The sequence below is a fragment of the Megascapheus bottae genome, chromosome 17 (genome assembly GCF_031878675.1).
Source record: "Megascapheus bottae isolate mThoBot1 chromosome 17, mThoBot2.hap1, whole genome shotgun sequence".
NCBI classification, from domain to species: domain Eukaryota; kingdom Metazoa; phylum Chordata; class Mammalia; order Rodentia; family Geomyidae; genus Megascapheus; species Megascapheus bottae.
In genome coordinates, this window is record NC_143525.1 from 37,384,263 (window position 1) to 37,404,232 (window position 19,970).

General features: G+C 50.2%; 1 protein-coding gene across 1 annotated transcript in view; it reads left to right on the top strand.

Annotated features, from left to right (window-relative positions):
• The window catches only part of Abcc3 (ATP binding cassette subfamily C member 3), a 47,286-nt gene that overhangs the window by 13,687 nt on the left and 13,629 nt on the right, over positions 1–19,970 (top strand). The window contains exons 2-22 of the mRNA XM_090351019.1: positions 1,735–1,914; positions 2,593–2,718; positions 2,935–3,072; positions 3,868–3,993; positions 4,178–4,239; positions 4,899–5,030; positions 6,143–6,334; positions 8,725–8,902; positions 8,995–9,156; positions 9,653–9,745; positions 11,544–11,747; positions 11,867–12,013; positions 12,305–12,392; positions 12,679–12,745; positions 12,964–13,348; positions 15,989–16,156; positions 16,440–16,629; positions 18,338–18,446; positions 18,580–18,721; positions 18,810–19,017; positions 19,382–19,692. Of these exons, the coding sequence (XP_090207145.1) occupies positions 1,735–1,914; positions 2,593–2,718; positions 2,935–3,072; positions 3,868–3,993; positions 4,178–4,239; positions 4,899–5,030; positions 6,143–6,334; positions 8,725–8,902; positions 8,995–9,156; positions 9,653–9,745; positions 11,544–11,747; positions 11,867–12,013; positions 12,305–12,392; positions 12,679–12,745; positions 12,964–13,348; positions 15,989–16,156; positions 16,440–16,629; positions 18,338–18,446; positions 18,580–18,721; positions 18,810–19,017; positions 19,382–19,692 (3,408 nt within the window). The remainder of the gene's footprint in view (positions 1–1,734; positions 1,915–2,592; positions 2,719–2,934; positions 3,073–3,867; positions 3,994–4,177; positions 4,240–4,898; positions 5,031–6,142; positions 6,335–8,724; positions 8,903–8,994; positions 9,157–9,652; positions 9,746–11,543; positions 11,748–11,866; positions 12,014–12,304; positions 12,393–12,678; positions 12,746–12,963; positions 13,349–15,988; positions 16,157–16,439; positions 16,630–18,337; positions 18,447–18,579; positions 18,722–18,809; positions 19,018–19,381; positions 19,693–19,970) is intronic.

Consider the following 19,970-nt stretch of genomic DNA (forward strand, 5'->3'; position numbering starts at 1 on the left):
GCTTCCTCACCCCCATCTCAAAGCCCAGCCAACCCCAGCCACCTTACCTGGCAGAATACTGCATCTATTTTTTCTAAGGCTAAATAAAAGTTCGCACACAGAACCATTTATCTCATCCCCTAATCAGACCATGAGGAAAGGCCTCCAGGTTCTGCCATTTGAAGGTAAGATCTTCCCTAAATGACCAAGTTCCTATTTGGCTTTAACAGCTGTTGAGCCCTGTTTGACCCCACTGGATTGGAAAACACTGATGGCCAGGCCTCCAGGACTAGCCTGTTTTTCAGAGGATCCTCCAATTTGAATGATAGAGATCAAGTCACATTTTCAGAGAAGCAGAAATAAGGAAAAAACCAATTTACATGGATGCGTAACTTGGACAAAATAATTTAAATGGTAATCATTGAAATCGGCAATTAGAAGGTAGATGGTTATACCCTTAGGCAGCATTTCTCTCTTGGTGGATGGCATTGTGATTTTTTTTCTTGTTCTTTGTTTATATTTTCTGAGCTTCTTATAAAGAATATCTAAAAAGATTAGTATATTTGGTGGCCTCAGAGGAAACAATCTCTGTAAAACACGTTTATGAATGACTTAATCACCATATTTCTATCTAAAAGGGCCTCAAGCCTGCCTAGCTAGTGTTCTACCACTTGAGCCACATCTCCAGCCTGTGTATTTACTGGTTCATTGCAAATGAAATCTCTCATACTATTCTGCCTGGGCTGGCTTTGAATTTTGATCCTCCAGATCTCAACCTGTAAATAGCTAGGATTACAGGTGTGAGCCACCCATGGTCCCTGGTTCCAAAGTATTTTTTTTTTAATGTGCAGCCTTAGTAACCAAAGCAAGCAATATAGCACTTTTCTCAGGACAGCTTTTCAGAGCTCAAAGCAGAACAGTCTTGTCCAGGCAGAAAGACCTAGACTTTGTAGTTTGCAAAGATCTTTCCTTGTCTCCTAGAGAGAAAGAAGGCTCTGATACTAGGTGCATAGTACTTAAATAAAAATTTTTAAAAAAAATTTCCAGCTGGGCGTGGTAGCATATGCCGTAATCCTAGCTACTCAGAAGGCTGAGATCTGAGAATCAAGGTTCAAAGCCAACCTGAGCACTAAAGAACATGAGACTCTTATCTCCAATTAATCACTAGAAAATGGGAAGTGGGGCTGTGGGTAGGGCCGTAGCCTTGAGCTGAAGGGCTCAGGGACAAGCCCAGGCCCAGAGTCAAGCTCTATGACCCACAAAACACACACACACACACACACACACACACACACACACACACATACACACACAAACGCACACGAAAACACGCACACACATAAGCTTTAGGAATCTTGAATGACTGAAAGCAACCAGTCTGTGGGTGGAGAGCAAAGGTGCGCCAGGAAATTGGTGGGAGGATGGAGACCTGTATATCACTGGGGCAGTGTTTGCTTGTATAGTTGTGCTACTGTCAAACTGAATTGTACACTGCAAATGGGTACAGTTTATAATGCTCAAATTATACTGTAATAAAAGAGAGAAAGTAGGAGAGCTGCAGCTTTCTCAAGAAGGACAGCTTCTGCTTATCAGCCTACAGACATGTGCAGGTTCTTTCTCATCCTTGCCTATCTTCCACTCTCACTCCCCATTCCCAATGGATGGATCAGCTCTCTGGGCCACCCACCTCCCTGGGGCATAGCCCAGACCCCCCAGGAGGTTGCCACTAAATCAAATTGTCCTCTCTGTCCCCAGGATTCCAACTTATCTGTGTACACGGACAACCCGGACCTCACTCCTTGCTTCCAGAACTCCTTGCTAGCCTGGACCCCCTGTGTCTACCTATGGGTCGCCCTGCCCTGCTACCTGTACTACCTGAAAAATTACCATCATCAAGGCTACATCGTCCTCTCCCACCTGTCCAGGCTTAAGACGGTCAGAAGCTCAGAGTTGTGTTTTGGGAAGGGCTAGAACTTAGGGATTGTGGCGCACACGTGTGTGTGTGTGTGTGTGTGCGTGTGTGTGTGTGTGTGTGTGTGTGTGTGTGTGTACGTGTTTAACAGTCTTAGGACTTGAACTGAGGATCTGGATGCTGTCCCTGAGCTTCTTTTTTTCCAAGGCCAGTGTTCTACCACTTGAGCCACAACACCATTTTCCAGCTTTTTCTGAATAGTATATTGGAGATAGGAGTCTCACGGACTTTCCTTGACGGGGCTGGCTTTGCACCCTGATCCTCAGATCTCAGCCTCCTGAGTAGCTAGGATTATAGGTATAAGCCAACAGCATCTACCTGGGTTTGTGTCTGCCTGACTTCTAACCCCATTGGCTGAGCTAGGTCCCCAGCCTTACATGCCCTACAGCTCTTGCCAGGTCTCTGTTCACCTGGGGCTGCAGCCAGCTTAGCTACTCTGCTGCCTGGGGAAGCCCCAACACGTTCAGCAGCAGTGGAGCTCCCACCCCATACCCCAAAAGCTTACGGCCAGCACCGCTCCCAGTCCCCCAGACCTAAGTTCAAGTCTGGTTGCTTTTTGTGACTTCAGCAAAAACTCCCTCTCTAGCAGGGACTGGCTCTGCCTCAGGGACGGAGAGTTCAATCCTTGCTCTTGTTCCCAGGCCGTGGGCGTCCTGCTGTGGTGTGTCTCATGGACAGACCTCTTCTACTCCTTCCACGGCCTGATCTATGGCTGGGCCCCTGCGCCTATCTTCTTTGTCACTCCCCTGGTGGTGGGCATCACCATGGTCAGTGTGGGGCCCGGGAGGCTGGGTCGGGAGGCCTCTGTGGGGGGTGGATTGTGTTGAGTGGCCTGTGGGCCTCGAGGTGGAGGGCTAGACTCCTGGGAGTTGGAAGAGGATGGGGTGCTTCCAGGAACATCTGGCCATGTAGGGTGAGAGGGATGAAGGCAGGTCCAGATGTGTGTGCCCTCGCCATGTGGCCCCCTCGCCCTCCCTGCACAGCTGCTGGCCACCTTGTTGATCCAGTATGAGAGGCTTCGGGGCGTGCAGTCCTCTGGGGTCCTCATCATCTTCTGGTTCCTGTGTGTTATCTGTGCCATCATCCCCTTCCGCTCCAAGATCCTTTCAGCCATAGCAGAGGTAAGGGATACGGGGTGTGGGGATTTGAGGCTCAGCCCCGTGAAGGGAGATGGGTTCAGGGTTCAAGGTCATTGTTGGGTTGGAGGCCCCTCCCCAGTGCCGCCTCCACTTCCCTTACTCCTCTGTGGAGCTCCTCAGATGTTAACTGCATCTGTGCCTGCAGCCAGGGAGGAGTGGGGAAGAGGGCATCACCGGGAAATAGTCAAAGATGCTACTCCCTTCATTGGGTACCTTCCTCTGTAGCTTCCACAGCACCCCAAGTCCAATGTCCAGGGCAAGTGTGTCATGAACACGTGTGTGCCGATGTACGTGCAGAGTTCCGGCTTACCTGGAAGCCCGTTGGTTCATTCTCTGCCTCCCACCTTCTTCAGCCCTTGGCCTTCCTTGAGTGGTGGCCAGGGAGATGAAACACTGGGTTGATGGGGTGCCCCCACTCCGGTGCATTCCCTCTCAGGGGAATACTCAGGACTGCAGGCTATGCCCTGTGCAGTGACCCCCTGTGGAATCTTGGGCAAGATGCCCTTCGCAGCCTGGGTGGCAGAATCAGGCATGGGGGGTACAGGTAAACTGCCAGCATAATGTCTGGCTCAGGCAAGTCTCCCACTACACTCCCAACCCCATCGTCTTTCCCCACCTCTCAGAATCCTCGGAGTTAGGAACAGGTACCCTGAGGCTGCATCCCACCCCAAGGAGCCTGGTACCTCCCCACCCGTCACCCCCAGTGCCTTCTCCGGTCTGGGGCTGTAGTGGCCAGGCTTCCAGGGGACGACGGACGCCCTCTCCGCTCTCTCCCAGGGCAAGATCTCAGACCCCTTCCGCTTCACCACCTTCTACATCCACTTTGCCCTGGTGCTGTTTGCCCTCATCCTGTCCTGCTTCAGGGAGAAGTCGCCACTCTTCTCCAAAGGGAATGATGACCCCGTGAGTTTGCTGAGGAGGGGATGGAGACGCCACAGCTTCCTCCCCAGCCCGGCTGGTATACAGTAGCCCCATCCCTTCTCATCCCTTCCAAAGAGGGAGATGCCACTTTCCCTTCCTCTGGCCAATGAGCCTTGAAAGGCAGGTAACTAGCCTGATTCCCTTTTCCTATTCTCTTACCTTCTAGAACCTCTGTCCAGAGGCCAATGCCGGCTTCCTCTCCCGCCTGTTTTTCTGGTGGTTTACAAAGTGAGTTGGCACTTCTTCCAATATGGGGGAAAAGAAGAGAGCAGAGGAGAGGGAAAGAGGAAGGAAGGCAGGCAGGATGGGAGGGAACTTGGCTGGTAGTCCTTTGTACTCCTGTCCCAGTGGGCAGGGGACAGGTCAGGGTAGGCAAACCTGACTTGTTTGGGCTGGGGCAGAGGAGGCAAAGAGCCTGATCCAGCACAGCTCCTGGGCTTCAGACCACCACTGCATCTGTCAGGCCACAGGGACAGGCCCAGGAGGGTGGTAGGAGACCATAATTAGTTCTGAGTTCTTCCGTCTGGGATAAGCTTGCAGCTTGTCATCTCCTTGGTGGCTCCTTAGATTGGCTTGAGCAGGGATAATTGTGTCTGTGACCTTAGTGACAATTCATTAAACACGTGGCTCAGGGCCAGCACCTGAGGCTGCATGGAATGTGGCCCCAGTCTCATCCCTCATGGATTTCAGCACCTGAGCCTCGCTCATGTGCACCTTCTATGAGGGGATGGGGAGAGGAGTGGTAGCTCTCGGAATGACCTGCCACTTGTTCAGTATGAGAATGACTGTGACCAAAAGACACCCCCATCCCAGCCCTGTGTTTCTGGAGACACCCATCCCTGCTCCAGGCTGCTAAACTCTGACCTTGCACTTGGCTGTCTGCCCAGGATGGCCATCCTGGGATACCGAAAGCCCCTGGAGGAGAAGGACCTCTGGACCCTGAATGAAAACGACCACTCCAAGATAGTGGTACAGCGACTTCTGGATGCGTGGCAGAAGCAACAGAAACAAGTTTCGGGGTGAGTCGCCACCCCCATGTTCCTGTTCTCCAGTGGCCCTGCTCCTTCACACACCCCAGGGCTCCTTTGATGTCCCTGGAAAGCTGGGTTTATTGTATGTGGGGCTGGGGTGGGGCTGTTCTGGATGCCTTGAGTAGACGGGTGGGCCTGATTGGGGCCTGCCCTCTCAGTTCCGCAGAGAGGAAGATGGCCAGTATGAGTGACTTAGCATGTAGATCACCTCCTTTCATCTCTCAACAGCCCTATAGTGTCTGTTCTAGTGCCCCCATAAGGCAGAAGGGGACACTGAGCCCCAGAGGCTTAATGAAGTATTCAGGGTCCCCTGGTTGGTCCCCTGGTGGCAGAGTCAGAACACAGCTGTCCGGCCTAGAAGTTCTGCTCTTCCCATCACTCCACGTTGCCTGACTTTAAGGGTAGATTCCAAGGGTCAGACCCTCTCAGTCCTGTCTCCTATCTAGATGCAGGGCCTAGGGGAGAGGACCATTCAGCAGAGGGGCCTCATCACTGGCGGCCTCCCATCAAAGACCTATGTCTAGCCAACTGCCCAGCGAAGAGATCTCAGGTCTGGAGTCTTTTAATCTCTTCCGTTTTTGCCTCTAGGACTGAGTCTTTTTCCTTCCTACCCATAACCTAGGCTTGGGAAACATGTTCAGTCCACAGCCCCTGACAGCCACAAGCCATTAGAGCAAACATGATTGACTTGGCTTGGTGAGCTGTATCTGGGCTTCTATGGCTTGAAGCTCTGGGAGGCTTTTGGGACTCCCCAGCTGCCTGCTGCGCTTCCTCTCTGTCCATGTTCAGCTGCCCAGATACTAAACAATCTCTCTTTCCATCTCAGCATCTTGCTGGGGACTGGCATTGGAGAGAGGGCCAGAGCCTGCCCAAAGCCAAGTTGACAAGTCCTGGAGACAGCAGTCTGGCCCTCCCTTCAAAACTCCTCTAACACGCAGAGAAAGAGTTACCATGGGAGTTCTCATCAACTGTCCCTCTTCCAGTTCTGAGAGCCAAGCGAACAGCTCTCTTCTCCTCCTCCTATCCAGCCTGGCCTGACCCTTGGCCTTCTGTGGCCCAGGTACCCATTCCTACCCACTGTCTCTTTCTCCCCCAACTAGAGCCAAAGCCACAGCAACATTTGGGAAGAAAGTCCCGGCTGAGGATCAAACACTGCTGGGGGGTGCCCCCAAATCACCAGAACCCTCCTTCCTGCGAGCCCTGCTGACGACCTTCGCCTCCAGCCTCCTCATCAGTGGCTGCTTCAAGCTGGTCCAGGACCTGCTCAACTTCGTCAATCCACAGCTGCTCAGGTCTCACCACATTCCCCCTTATTGCAGTGCCTCTTTGAGCAGAGAGTTAAGCCCCGGAAAGGATCATTATGGAGTGAAAAGAACCCGAGGCCAGGAACCGTGTAGCCCTTGGCAAGTGGGCATTGTCTCTGTACCTCAGTTTTCCCATTCATTACTGGGTTCATTCTATGCCCTGGGCACTATGGTGGATTGGTTACCCAGCATCTTCTCTTTAAACTTTTTCAGGTTATTTTCCTCAAGTGTTTTCAGGGAGATGCCCTGTCCCCACTTTACAATTAAGAATGCAGATACACAAAGGGGTGAAGCAACTCAGCCAAGGGAACCCAGATGGTAAAAACCAATCACATCGGAGTCTAGGGCTCTGACTTCCAGCGACGGTGTGTCTTTCCACCATCATTCTCTATCATCTGTCACATCAGAGGTTTGGGTAGTTTGGACTAAAGATGCTCTCACACAACAGGGGGCATGGAAAGCTGCCTAACAGCAGAGCCTCTGAACTCTTGTTGATCCATGTGTACTTACATTAGTTCAGCAAACACACCTGGAATTCTCCTAGGGTTCCAGAATAGCGATAGAGAAAAAATGATCATAAGATATGGCCTTGAGATCCTGTGGGAGAAGCCACCAGTAATTCAATTCAAATTGGGTGTATACCAGGTATGTGGAAACCTCTGAAGAAGGGCCAGGAAGCTGGCCTGGGAAACAGAGATGTTTGCCAGTGTAGAGGATTATCAAGCTCAGAGAGACAAATTACATGCGGAAGGGGAGGAAAGTGCAGTCCAAATATGACTCAGGACCTGCAGAGGGAAAGGACACCAGAGGGAAGGGTAGGAGATAAAGAGAGGGAGAGCTGTGAATCGAGCTGGCTTTGAATGATTGGAAGCTAGGGAGGGACATCTGATTTGCATTTCAGAAACTTGGCACTGCCAGCAGGGTGGGGGATGTAGGGTAGGGTGGCCAGATGGAAGTGAGCCAACCAGGTTAGATGTGAATGCAGACCAGGAATGGGAAAGAACAATTCAGGAATTAATCTGAAGATGGGTGTGCCCCAGGAAAAAAGAGGAGTAAAGGGCAGCCTGGATCTGGCCTTGGTAACTGAAGGACAGTGGATCTTTCATTGAGTAGTGAGTTCAATGGGAAGAAGAGCTGAGCAAAACGATGAGTCAAATGCTCAAAATATGGCACTGTGGCTCAAGTAGTAAAACTCTAGCTTTGAGCTGTAGAGCTCAGGGACAGTGCCCAGACCCAGAGTTCATGCTCCATGACCGACAAAGGAAGCAAGGAAGAAAAAAGTAAGAAAGTCAACAAGCTAAACCCTTCAGAAGGCAATGTAAAGTTTCAGAGTAACCTTGGCAAGAATGGAGGCTGGAACAGAAAGGAAGGGTCTAGGAGCAGCGAGGATTGTCTGCAAATGTGATGGGACATGAAAAGTCTAGACACCTGCCTCAAAGAGAGGTAGATTATTTTCAGGGTTCCCTAACAAATTACAAGGTGGGCAACTTGAAATGACAGAATTTTATTGCTTTGGTTCGGGGGTCCAGAATCCAAAACCAAGATGTTGGCAGGGTCAGTTTTTCCCAGTCTTTGTCTCTGGCACCTTTGTCTCTCAGCTTCTGGTAGATGCTGGCAGTCCTTGGTGTTGCCTGTAAATGCAGCATTCTGCCTCTGTGTGTGTCTGTGTGTGTGTGCACAAGCACATGTGCCCATGTCTTTCAAGGACTTGAATTCAGGACCTGGGTGCTGGACCAGGAGCATAGCCTAGTGGTAGAGTGCTTGCCTAGAATGCACAAAGCCCTGGATTGGATTCCATGGTATCACATACACAGGAAAAGCCAGAAGTGGCACAGTGGCTCAAGTGGCAGAGTACTAGCCTTGAGCAAAAAGTGTCCATAGGCCTTGAGTTCAAGCCCCAGGACTGGCAAAAAAAGAAAGGAAGGAAGGAAGGAAGGAAGGAAGGAAGGAAAGAAGGAAAAAAGAAAAGAAGAAAAGAAAAGAAAGGACCTGGGTACTGTCCCTGAGCTTCTGTGCTCAAGGTTAGTCTTCTACTACTTTGAGCAACAGTTCTACAGTTTTGTTTTGTTTTTTTGGTAATTAATTGGAGATAAGAGTTTCACAGGCTTTACTGCCCTCATGGGCTTCAAACACGATCTTCAGATCTCAGCCTCCTGAGGAGCAAGAATTACAGACGAGAGCCACCAGCACCCAGTGAGATGGTGATCCTGAGGCGGCACCGAGTTGCCAGCCTGACCCAAGCATGACTATGAAGTACCATCACCCACCCAAGAGATTTCAGAGTCAGGGGTGTGGGGAAGCAGAGCACACCTGCACCTGCAAATGGAGCCGCCTGGGATAGGGAGCACTTTCCCTCATGCCTTGTTTCTCCCTGTCAGCATGCTGATCAAGTTCATCTCGAACACTGAGGCCCCCACCTGGTGGGGCTTCCTGCTGGCCGGGCTGATGTTTGTGAGTTCCATGGTACAGACGCTGATCTTACACCAGTACTACCACTGCATCTTTGTGACCGCCTTGAGAATTCGCACGGCCATCATAGGTGTCGTTTACAGGAAGGTCAGCTGGAATAGAATATCGGGTGACGCCGAGTCTGGGCAGCTTGGGAGAGGGGGTCAGGGACCAGTCCATCCCCTCCTTTCCACCCACAGGCTCTGGTCATCACCAACTCAGTCAAACGTGAGTCCACTGTGGGAGAAATGGTCAACCTCATGTCAGTGGATGCCCAGCGTTTCATGGACATTTTCCCCTTCCTCCACCTGATATGGTCAGCACCCCTGCAGATCATCCTAGCCGTCTACTTCCTCTGGCAGGTGACTTCCGAGCTCTGACCCCTTTCTCTGTCTTTACGGCTGAGGGGACACCAAATGGTTGGTCTGAGCTGGCAGCAGGGCTGTGCCATGTAGAGGAGAGCTTTCCCAGGTACTGTGGGGCTTCGGGGCTACTGGTGTTCAAGACTGAGATTTTCCACACCTGAGATGAGATCTAGTCTCCCAGGAGCCAAGGCGAGGGGGACTTGAAGGCGCAGTGGCCATGGCTCTGGCTATCATTGTCTATTTGCATTGTCCTTCCTGGGTGTCTAGGCAGCCTTCCACGTCTGACATTTGCCCATCTGTTGTCACTATGATAGCTGGCTGTTTCTTCCCATAGCGTGGCTGTTCTGGCTTTCCTGTCTGTTTTGCTTGCTGTCTTTTGCCGCCTATCCATTACACGTCAGGTCAGCAAGACTCTGTGGACCTTGGTTATCTGTCTGTCTGTCTGTCTGTCTGTCTGTCTTATGGATCCTCTCTTGCCCCCATGCCTCTTCAGATCCTGGGTCCCTCTATCCTGGCAGGAGTGGCTCTCCTGGTCTTGCTGATTCCGTTCAATTCAGCTGTAGCTATGAAGATGCGGGCCTTACAGGTAGGTGCACAGTCCTACCTGGAGTACCAGGCCAGGGGCGGGGGATGGGTGCTCACAATCCCAGGACCTCTCCACTCCCTTTTACTGAGTGAGGAGAGCCACAGATCATAAACCTTAGCTCTTTCTACCCTCACCACCTTGAGGGGGATTTAGTGATATTCTCATTCTGCATCTGAGATACCAAGGCCTAGAGAGATGTGGCCAGTCCAGAGTCAGGCAGTTAGGCTTGAACTTGAACGAACAAGAACTTCTCCATTCAGGCATGATGATATAAACCTACACACCTGTAATCCAAGGCTGACATCAAGTTCAAGGCCAGCCTGGACTATATCACTAGATCTTGTCTCAGCAAGAAAAGAAAAAAAGAAAAAGAAAAAAAAGAACTTTCCTACTCACTGGGCTAAGCTTAGACTCAATGACTATTTACATTAGCCAAAGTCCTCAGAAGCTTCCTATTGCACATAAAATAAGATTCCTTAAGACAACTCACCCGTCTTCCTCTGACTTCATAACCATTTGTCTCTGCGCCAGGCCAGTCTTCCTGTTTATCTCTGGTGCTGGGATTCTTTTCACATAGTTCCTCAGCCTAAGATACTTCTCATTCCCACTTCTCTTCCTGCCCTGCTCAGCATGAACAACACTTCCTCCAAAACCCATCCTGATTACCGGTCCCCTACCCTTACCCTTACCCCTCCCACAGAAACCTGTTAGATCCCTGTAGAACATACACACTGATTTATAATTAAGCATTTATTTGGATAACTGCTTCTTCTTAACTCCTTTGGCAAAACCATTTGCTGGTTGTATGATACATAGCTGGGGCCTTGTCTACATTGTTTGCCATGTGTCCTCCATCTGGCACATAGTAAGAGTTGAATGGATAAATTAATTTGGTCTGCCAGACCTTGGGTTAATGTTGGAACAGCTAAATAAACAATCCATATCCTTAGGAAGGTTCGTGGTCCATTAGGTGACTGGGGTCGGGGGGGGGGGGTGGTACATGTATAGAAGGATGGTGATAGGGATGAAGGGAGAGGGTAATTTGCTTTCTTATCAATTTATCTATGTGTTTGTTTATTTATTTTGTTGGTCATGGGGCTTGGACTCGGCCTGGGTCTAGTCCCTGAGCTCTTCAGCTCTAGGCTGCCACCCTACCCCCTGAGCCACAGCCCCACTTATCATTTTCTAGTGATTAATTGGAGAAAAGAGAGTCACATTCTTTAGTGCCCAGGCTGGCTTTAAACCCTGATCCTCAGACCTCAGCCTCCTGAATAGCTAGGATTATAGGCATGAGCCACTGCACCCGCCCGGCTACTTATGTTTATGCTCATACTGGGGCTTGAACTCAGGGTCCCATGCTCTTGCTTGGCTAATTCACTCAAGGCTGGGACTCTACTACTGGCTTTTTGCTGATTAATTGGAGACCAGAGTCTCACAGACTTTTCTGCCCAAGGTTGACTTTGAACTTCTATCTTCAGATCTCAGTCTCCTGAATAACTAGAATTATAGGCATGAGTCACTGGTGTTTGGCAGCAAACCTCAGAATGCAGGCAAAGGGAAGACCAATGCAGAAGGTACAGAAGATAGAACTGTATTTATCAGGCAGGGGACATGGGAAGGAGGCTGGCGTTCCAGGCGAGACAGAGAGGCAGGAAAACGCAGAATGATGTGAACTCCCTACAGGGAGTGAGATTGTGTGGAGGTGTGAGCCTTCCACATTGGCAGTCTGGGAAGGGAGCAGGTCTAACTTCCTCCCTTTCGCCCGCCCCTTCTCCCCCTCCATGTCCCCACTACACAGGTGGAGCAAATGAAACTGAAGGACTCTCGCATCAAGGTGATGAGTGAGATCCTGGCTGGCATCAAGGTGCTGAAGCTGTATGCCTGGGAGCCCAGCTTCCTGGAGCAGGTGAAAGGCGTCAGGGAGAGTGAGCTCCGGCTGCTGAAAAAGAATGCCTACCTGCAGGCCATAACCACCTTCATTTTGATCTGCTCCCCATTCCTGGTGAGGCTTTCCCCTGGTTCCAGACTCCTGCCTCCTGTCTCACTAGCCCAGGTCTTGGGGGCCCTGTGTGGCTTGGGCCCAGCAGACTCCACGTTGACATCTGCCTCCACGCTGTCCAGGTGACCCTGCTCACTCTCGGAGTGTACGTGTGCGTGGACCCAAACAACGTGTTAGATGCTGAGAAGGCCTTCGTGTCGGTGTCCTTGTTCAACATCTTAAAGCTCCCCCTCAATTTTTTTCCCACTTTAATCAGCTCCCTGACCCAGGTAAGCCCAGGCAAGGCTAGACTCCTCTGGAGTTAGGTTGAGTTCAATCAAAGATCAGTAATCAGAGAAGAGCCTAAAGTCAGGGAAGACCACTGGCATGGGTCAGATGGTGTCTGAATTTGGACACAATTTCCTCTGACCAACCTAGATGTGATCTTTGGGCAGAGCCACGAAAGCCTTGGTTGGGAGGAAACCTAGCACTAGCAAGTGGGCCCTGGCTAGCCCAGGAAGTTGGGTTTCAAGGATGGGAGGTCTGGCAGGTAAGGATGGATGCATACATGCCCTTTGCAGACCAGCGTATCTCTGAAGCGGATCCAGAATTTCCTGAGCCAAGATGAACTTGACTCACAGTGTGTGGAGAAAAAGAACATCTCCCCAGGTCCAGACCTCCTCTACCAGCTCCAACCTGGCCCCAGCCTTACTCTAGAATAGTCCTGTTTCTTTTGGGACTCCTTTTCTTCTTTGAGCATCTTTGTTAGTTCCATGACCCCCCCCCTCCCCTTTCTCCCTCTTTTACACCCTCTACTCTCCTTCCCCCAAAGCTCCTGACCTCCCTGCAGAGGGTCCCTTCCTTCATCCTCCTCCCCTACCCTCTTTCCCTCAGACCCCCTGCCTGTTTGCCCATCCTCTGGGCTCTCTGACCCTCAACACCTTTGTCCTCCCAGGCTACGCCATCACCATACACAGTGGCACCTTCACCTGGGCCCAGGACCTGCCCCCAACCCTGCACAGGTACCAGCTTCCCCAACTCCCTTCTCAGATGTCCAAAGCAGAAGGAAGGTCAGATCAATGGCAGAAGCCTCTTTTCCTTCCCTCTCTTTGACTGGATACCCAGGAAGAGCCTCCATTTGCCTGGGTGGTTTCTGGATAGGTGGGCTTGGCTCTGGATGGGAGGAGGGCTTGGAAACCAAACACGATCCCTGCCTCTGACTGGTACTCCTTGCTCCCAGTCTAAACATACAGATCCCAAAAGGGGCACTAGTGGCTGTGGTGGGGCCTGTGGGCTGTGGGAAGTCCTCCTTGGTGTCTGCCCTGCTGGGAGAGATGGAAAAGCTGGAAGGCATGGTATCTGTGAAGGTGAGAGGGATAAGGGCTCCTGAGAAGGGCATGAGGCTTGGCCAGCCTGGGGCAAACTCTGAGGCAAACTTCTGTGGCCAGGGGACCGTGGCCTATGTGCCCCAGCAGGCATGGATCCAGAATTGCACACTTCAGGAAAATGTGCTGTTTGGCCGAGCCATGGATCCTAAACGTTACCAGCAGGCATTGGAGACATGTGCCCTGAAAACTGACCTGGAAATGCTACCTGGTGGGGACCAGACAGAGATTGGCGAAAAGGTACATGTCCCTTCCCATGTCTGGGATCAGTATGAGTACGCTGCCCAAGTCAGCCCAGCCCAGACCCGTACACTCATTCACTCACTCATTCATTCATTCATTCATTCATTCACTCACTCATACATGTATGTAGTGTCGTGTCCACCTCTAGGGGTAATAGATCATTTCTGGGGGAAGCAAAATCACTAAGAGTAGGAGCCATAGAATGTTCTGAAGCCTCCAGGCTTCATACCTGCAATCCTAGCTACTTTGAAAGCTAAGATTGCTTGGGATCAAAGCTAGCCAGAGTAGCTGGGTATGGTGGCTCATACCTGTAATCCTAGCTACTCAGGAGGCTGAGATCTGAGGATCATGGTTCAAAGCCAACCAGGGCACTAAAGACCTTGAGACTCTAGAAAACAGGAAGTGGGTCTGTGGCTCAAGGGTTAGGGGTAGCCTTGGGCTGAAGAGCTCAGGGACAGCACCCAGACCAGAGTTCAAAGCCCACAGCTGACAAAAAAAAAAAAGGGCAGGGGTGGGGAGGGAAATGGGGACCAAGACATGAGAAAGGGTATCAATGTTTGTGAAGTCATTCACCTTCTATCTGGTGAATATAATGTAACCCTTCTATTAATTAGAATTACAATAAAAATATATGAAAAAAGATATTTTAACTGGAAAGAAATTTGATGGATATAAAAAAAAAAGCTAGCCAGGGCCAAAAAGTTTGGGAAAAGTTCAGCCCAACGTTGAAAGAACTGGATATGGTGGTTCATGCCTGTTATCCTGGTTACCAGGAAGCCTTGCATAGGTAGATTGTACCCAGGCAGGAACTGAGAACCTATCTCAAAAACACCAAGCACAAATTAGGGCTGGAAATGTAGCTCTGTAGTAAGAATGCCTTAAGAGGAGCATATCACTCAACTGTTCATTCATCAGATTTTTATTAAGCACCTACTGCATGCCAGGCAATATTCTACTAAGGTAAATGCTCCAGAAAAAAATCTCTGCCTTTGGGGCTGGGAGTTTGGCCTAGTGGTAGAGTGCTTTCCTAACATGCACGAAGACCTGGGATTGACTTCTCAGTACCACATACATAGAAAAAGCCAGAAATGGTGCTGGGACTCAAGTGGTAGAACTCTAGCCTTGAGAAAGCTCAAGGACAGTGCTCAGGCCCTAAATTCAAGCTCCAGGACTAGCAATAAATAAATAAATAAAATTTCTGCCTTCACATACCTCACATTCTAGTGGAGTAAAGAGACAACAAGTAAGCTAAGTAAATATATGACATATTAGATAATGCTAAGGGGGAAAAAATAAAGCAAGACATAACTCACAGAAATACGTGCAGGACTAATCTTTAAGGTGACTTGAGAAAGTCATGCTGAGAAAGACAGACCCAAGCCAGGTACTCATAGCTCACACCTATAATCCTCGCTTCTCTGGAGGCTGAAATCTGAGGACTGAGGTTCAAACCCAGCAAGGAAGAAAAATCCCCAAGATTCTGTTTCCAATTGATCAGAGAAAAAAATCAGAAGTGGAGGTGTGGCTCAAGTGGTAGAGTACCAGCTATGAGTGGAAAAGCCAAATTGAGAGCAAGAAGTGTATACATACATACATACATACATACATACATACATACATACATACATACACACACACACATACATACATACATACATACATACCTGTACATAGGAAGGCCATGACCCTAAGGCCATGATCCCCTATCCAAGGTCATGGAACTATGCTTAGAAGCATATGAGGCAGAGTGAGCAGCAAGGGCAAAGCCTCGGGTGGTAATGTGAACAAGACAGTGAACTAGCAAGGAGACAAAGGTGGTTGGAGTAGAGTTACTAAATGATCAGGGGGAGAAAATGAAGCCACGGGGGTTACCAGGTAACCAGGGCATTCAGAATCTGTCTGGGCACTTAGGGATTGTACCATTTTACACAATGTTCTTGGAGAACATGAGCCAAGGAACAAGGCTGGTGTGATTAGACCTGGCTGGCACCCCCATTCCTGGGGCTGGCTAGAGGTTAGGAAATGAGGTGAGGGTATAGGGTGAGACAGAGCCTGGAACACCTTTAGAGTTTGTCCTTTGTGCTAAAATAAATAAACACACATGAGACTAAGAAAATGGATTGTGACAAAAGGGTTTATTTGTCTGGGATTGGGTCTCACAGAGTAGCCCAGTTGACTTCAAAGTCATGAGTCTCCTGCCTCAGTTTCCCTAGTGCTAGAATTATGGGTATACTTTTTTTTTGTCCCTTGTGGGGCTTGAACTCAGGACCTGGGTGCTGTCCACTGTACTCAACAATTAGTTGAGATGGCCTCTAGTAAACTTTCATGCGCAAGCTGGCCTCAAATCCTGATCCTCTGATCTCTACTTCCCAAATAGCCAGGCTTGAACAATTATACTTTGGGCTATCCCACATGTCGTTCCATTTGTGCTTCCATGGGCACCTGGATTAGATAGGACAGCCAAATGAACAGTGTGTGGAGCAAGAGGGGAGACTGGTCTTCTTTGCTCCAGGAGACACTGAGAAGCGTCACCCCTTCTTCGGACTACAGGTTTTTAGGGACTGGCAGGCTTCCTATGGAATATGGATCTGTCCTCTGCCACTCAGTGCCCACTTCCCAAATGCTTCCTCCTTCCAGGGTATCAACTTGTCTGGGGGCCAGCGGCAGCGGGTCAGTCTAGCCCGAGCTGTTTACAGTGATGCGGATGTTTTTCTACTGGATGACCCACTGTCAGCTGTGGACTCTCATGTGGCCAAACATATTTTTGATCAAGTGATTGGGCCACAGGGTGTGCTGGCAGGCAAGGTGAGGAGGTTGGGTGAGAGCGGGGTGTGGAAGCCTGAGAAGCAGGCGTGGGGGATGGCACCAGGATCACCCGCAGGGAAGAGGGGAGAACACCTCCCAGAGCCTTCAGCAGGCTGGGCCTGGCGTAACTGCTACTGGTGCTGTGCTTCATCCTCGCTCCACATGGTATCTGCTTGGGCATGCCAGGGTTTGCTGGGTCTGAGAACTCGGGGCCTTCTCTGCAGACTCGGGTGCTGGTGACCCAGGGTTTGCTGGGTCTGAGAACTCGGGGCCTTCTCTGCAGACTCGGGTGCTGGTGACCCACGGCATCAGCTTTCTGCCCCAGACAGATGTCATCATAGTACTAGCTGATGGACAGGTGTCTGAGATGGGACACTACTCAGCCCTACTACAGCATGATGGCTGCTTTGCCAACTTCCTCCGTAACTATACACCGGATGAGGATCAGAAGTCTCTGGAAGGCAGCAGAACCGGTACCCTCCCCCCACACCTCTGGTCCTCCCAGTTCCCATGCCATCCCACCTTCTTCCCCCAGGGTGTCAGTCATCCATCAGTCTTCCCATCTGTGCAAAGGGCCCATGGATTCAGGCTCACCATATGTAACAAAGGTGTTTCCCAGGGAAATTCTTTAGCAAGTGTGAAAATACTTGGCTAAATCATTTACTTACCAACCAAGATTTATTGAACAATGACTATGTCCAGGTGCTGTGTCAGATACTGTGAGGTAGCAGGGAACCAACCAAAGTCTCGGGCCTTGCCTGGTGCCAGTGGCTCATGTCTATATCCTAGCTACTCAGGTGGCTGGGATTTGAGGATCGCCGTTCATAGCCAGGCACAGAAGTCCATGAGACCCTTCTCTCCAATTAACCACCAGAAAACTGCAAATGGCACTGTGGTTCACATGGTAGAGGGCTAGCCTTGAGCTGAAAGATCAGGAAGAGCACCCAGGCCCAGAATTCAAACCCTACAACCATAAAATAAAAAGAAATTCCTGGGCCTCAAAGGGTGCTCTGCTCCTCAAAATTGCCCAGTCTGACCCCCAAAACTCCAATTTGGGTTGGCTCCTAGGACTGTCCTGCCTCTTCTTCTTTCTCCTCTTCCTTCTCCGCCTCTTCTTTTTTTTTGTACTGGTACTGGGGCTTGAACTCCAGACCTTGAGTTTTTGCTTAGTTTTTTTATTATTATTATTCAAAGCTGGCACTCCACCAATTGGACCACAGCTCCACTTCTGGCTTTTTGCTGGTTAATTGGAGATAAGAGTCTTGAGGCCTTTGCTTCCCAGAGTGGCTTCAAAGAGCAATCCTCAGATCTCAGTCTTCTGAGTAGCTGGGATTACAGGCTTGCTCCAGCAACACAGACATGACAGATGACCCAGCATCCCTACTTGTGTATGTATAGCCACCTGCCTTAAGCATTGGTCAGATGCAGTTTATGCTCCTAGCTAAACTCCTGATATATTTTTGCCTCTATCTCCAGAGTGATGCCAGGAACAAGGTACCATTATTACTCGTTTTCCATGCCAGTCTAAAGTCTTCATAAGGTTTTCTTTCTCTCTTTCTTCCTTTCTTTTCTTCTCTTTCAGAGAAGGTGGTGCTTGAAGTCAGGAACTAAACTAAGCTTTATTGCTCAAGGCTATGGCTGTACCACCTGAGCCACAGCTCCACTTTTTTTTTTTTTTGGGCCTTAATTGGAGATGAGAGTCTCATGGATTTTTCTGCCCAGGTTGGCTTCAAATCTTAATCCTCAGATCTCAGCCTCTTGAGTAGCTAGAATTACAAGTTTGAGCCACCAGCACTCAGCTTCTTTCCTTATTATTTTAAAGATGTTTTTGTTTTGTTTTGTATTGTTTAAGTTGACTTTTCAGGGGTTAGGGATTGAGGAGTCAAGGCCATCTCTCTACCATTTGAGCTGCACTTCTAGCCCTTCTATACCTCCCGAGGTCATGCATCCAGAAAATGGAATCTAGGCTCAGTCAGATCTCAGAACCTAAATTCCCAGCTTATCTGAGTCTTGGAAGGGAAATTCTTCAAGTCATCTGAACCCATGTCTCTCCAGTTATCCTTTGAAATCCTGTCATTCTATCTCATGCTCCCTCACTGGAATTGGTTGGGGATTGCTAGGGCTGAGGAGGAAGCAGCCAATCTCTGTGGCTTTCCTCACCCAACCCCACCCCTGCTGTAGCCTTGGAAGGGGCAGATGAAGAGATACGAACTGAGGACACATTCAGCATCAACACTGTCATGACGGATAATGAGCCAATCGTGTATGAGACTCGGAGGCAAGCGATGAGGTAAGCTCCCAGTGGCTCCCAAGGCCCAGCCGGTAGGGTGCAGGTAGACATTCTCCCTGACACTCATACCCTGGGCCTCTGACCTAGAGCTGTCAGAGGCCTCCTGCCTGGCTCTCACCAGCTGTTTCCACAGACAGATGAGTTCCATGTCTTCAGAAGGGGAGGGCCAGGGCCGGCCTGTGCTCAGCAGACACTTGAGTCAATCAGAGAAGATGGTGCAAGTGACAAAGGAGACTGGGGTGTTAATCCAGGAGGAGAAGGCAGAGACTGGCACTGTGAGTAGGCTGGAGAGATGGCAGTAGGACCCCAGCAGCATAGGGCTCTTGATGTGCTCTGTCCCCAACTGTCATGGTTTCATTCCAGGTGAAGATGAGTGTATTCTTGGATTATGCTAAGGCTGTGGGGCTCTGGACCACTGTGGCTATCTGTCTCCTGTATGCAGGCCAAAGTGCAGCATCCATTGGGGCCAACATATGGCTCAGCAACTGGGCCAATGAGGCTGCGATGGACGAGAAACAGAACAACACCTCCAAGCAGCTTGGAGTCTATGCTGCCTTGGGAATGCTGCAAGGTGAACCCATAGAGGTGCCTGGAAAGGGATCTTCTCCTCTGCCTCTCAGGTTCCCCTAGACCACACCCCAGTACCAGAGCCTCCTTAACCCACTCATAAGGCCATTCTGCTGTCAGCCTGGCCCTGGGGGCTCACACCTGTAATCCTAGCTGCTCCAGAGGCTGAAGTCTAAGATTGCAGTTTGAAATCAGCTGGGGCGAGAAGTGGAGGTGTGGTGCAAAAACTAAAGGAGAATCTAGGTCCTGAGTACTGGCGTGCACAGACACACACACACACACACACACACACACACACACACACACACAACTCTTCTCTTCAAACCCCCTCTCCCCAGGTGACAAGCTACCTGTGTCTCCCCCAACAGGATTTCTGGTGCTGCTGTCTGCCTTCACAATGGTGGTGGGTAGCATCCAAGCTGCACGCCTGCTGCACGAGGCACTGCTGCACAACAAGATGCACTCACCACAGTCCTTCTATGATACGACACCATCAGGCCGCATCCTCAATCACTTCTCTAAGGATATCTATGTCATCGATGAGGTTCTGGCTCCCACCATCCTCATGCTGCTCAACTCCTTCTACAGTTCCATCTCCACCGTCATTGTCATAGTGGCCAGCACACCGCTCTTCTCTGTGGTCATCCTGCCTCTAGCAGCGTTTTATGCCTTTGTGCAGGTACTCTAGTGGGTGGTATGCACCTGAGTGGGCTCGACAGGGTATGGTCAAGGCTTTGTGGGAGTGGCTGTGTATTGTGGGTAGAGCTGAGGTGGGTGTGGCCTTGAGTGAGTGGGACTGAAGAGATCAGGGCTCTGGTATGGAGGGTGCACTGTCCCGGCAAGGATCTTATGTGGACCCAGTATTCCTGTGGGCTAGGTTGCGACTTGGTTGCCTTAGGGACAGTACGTCCCTTCCTGGAAACAAATTTAACTCACTTGTAAATGAGATTCTTAGAA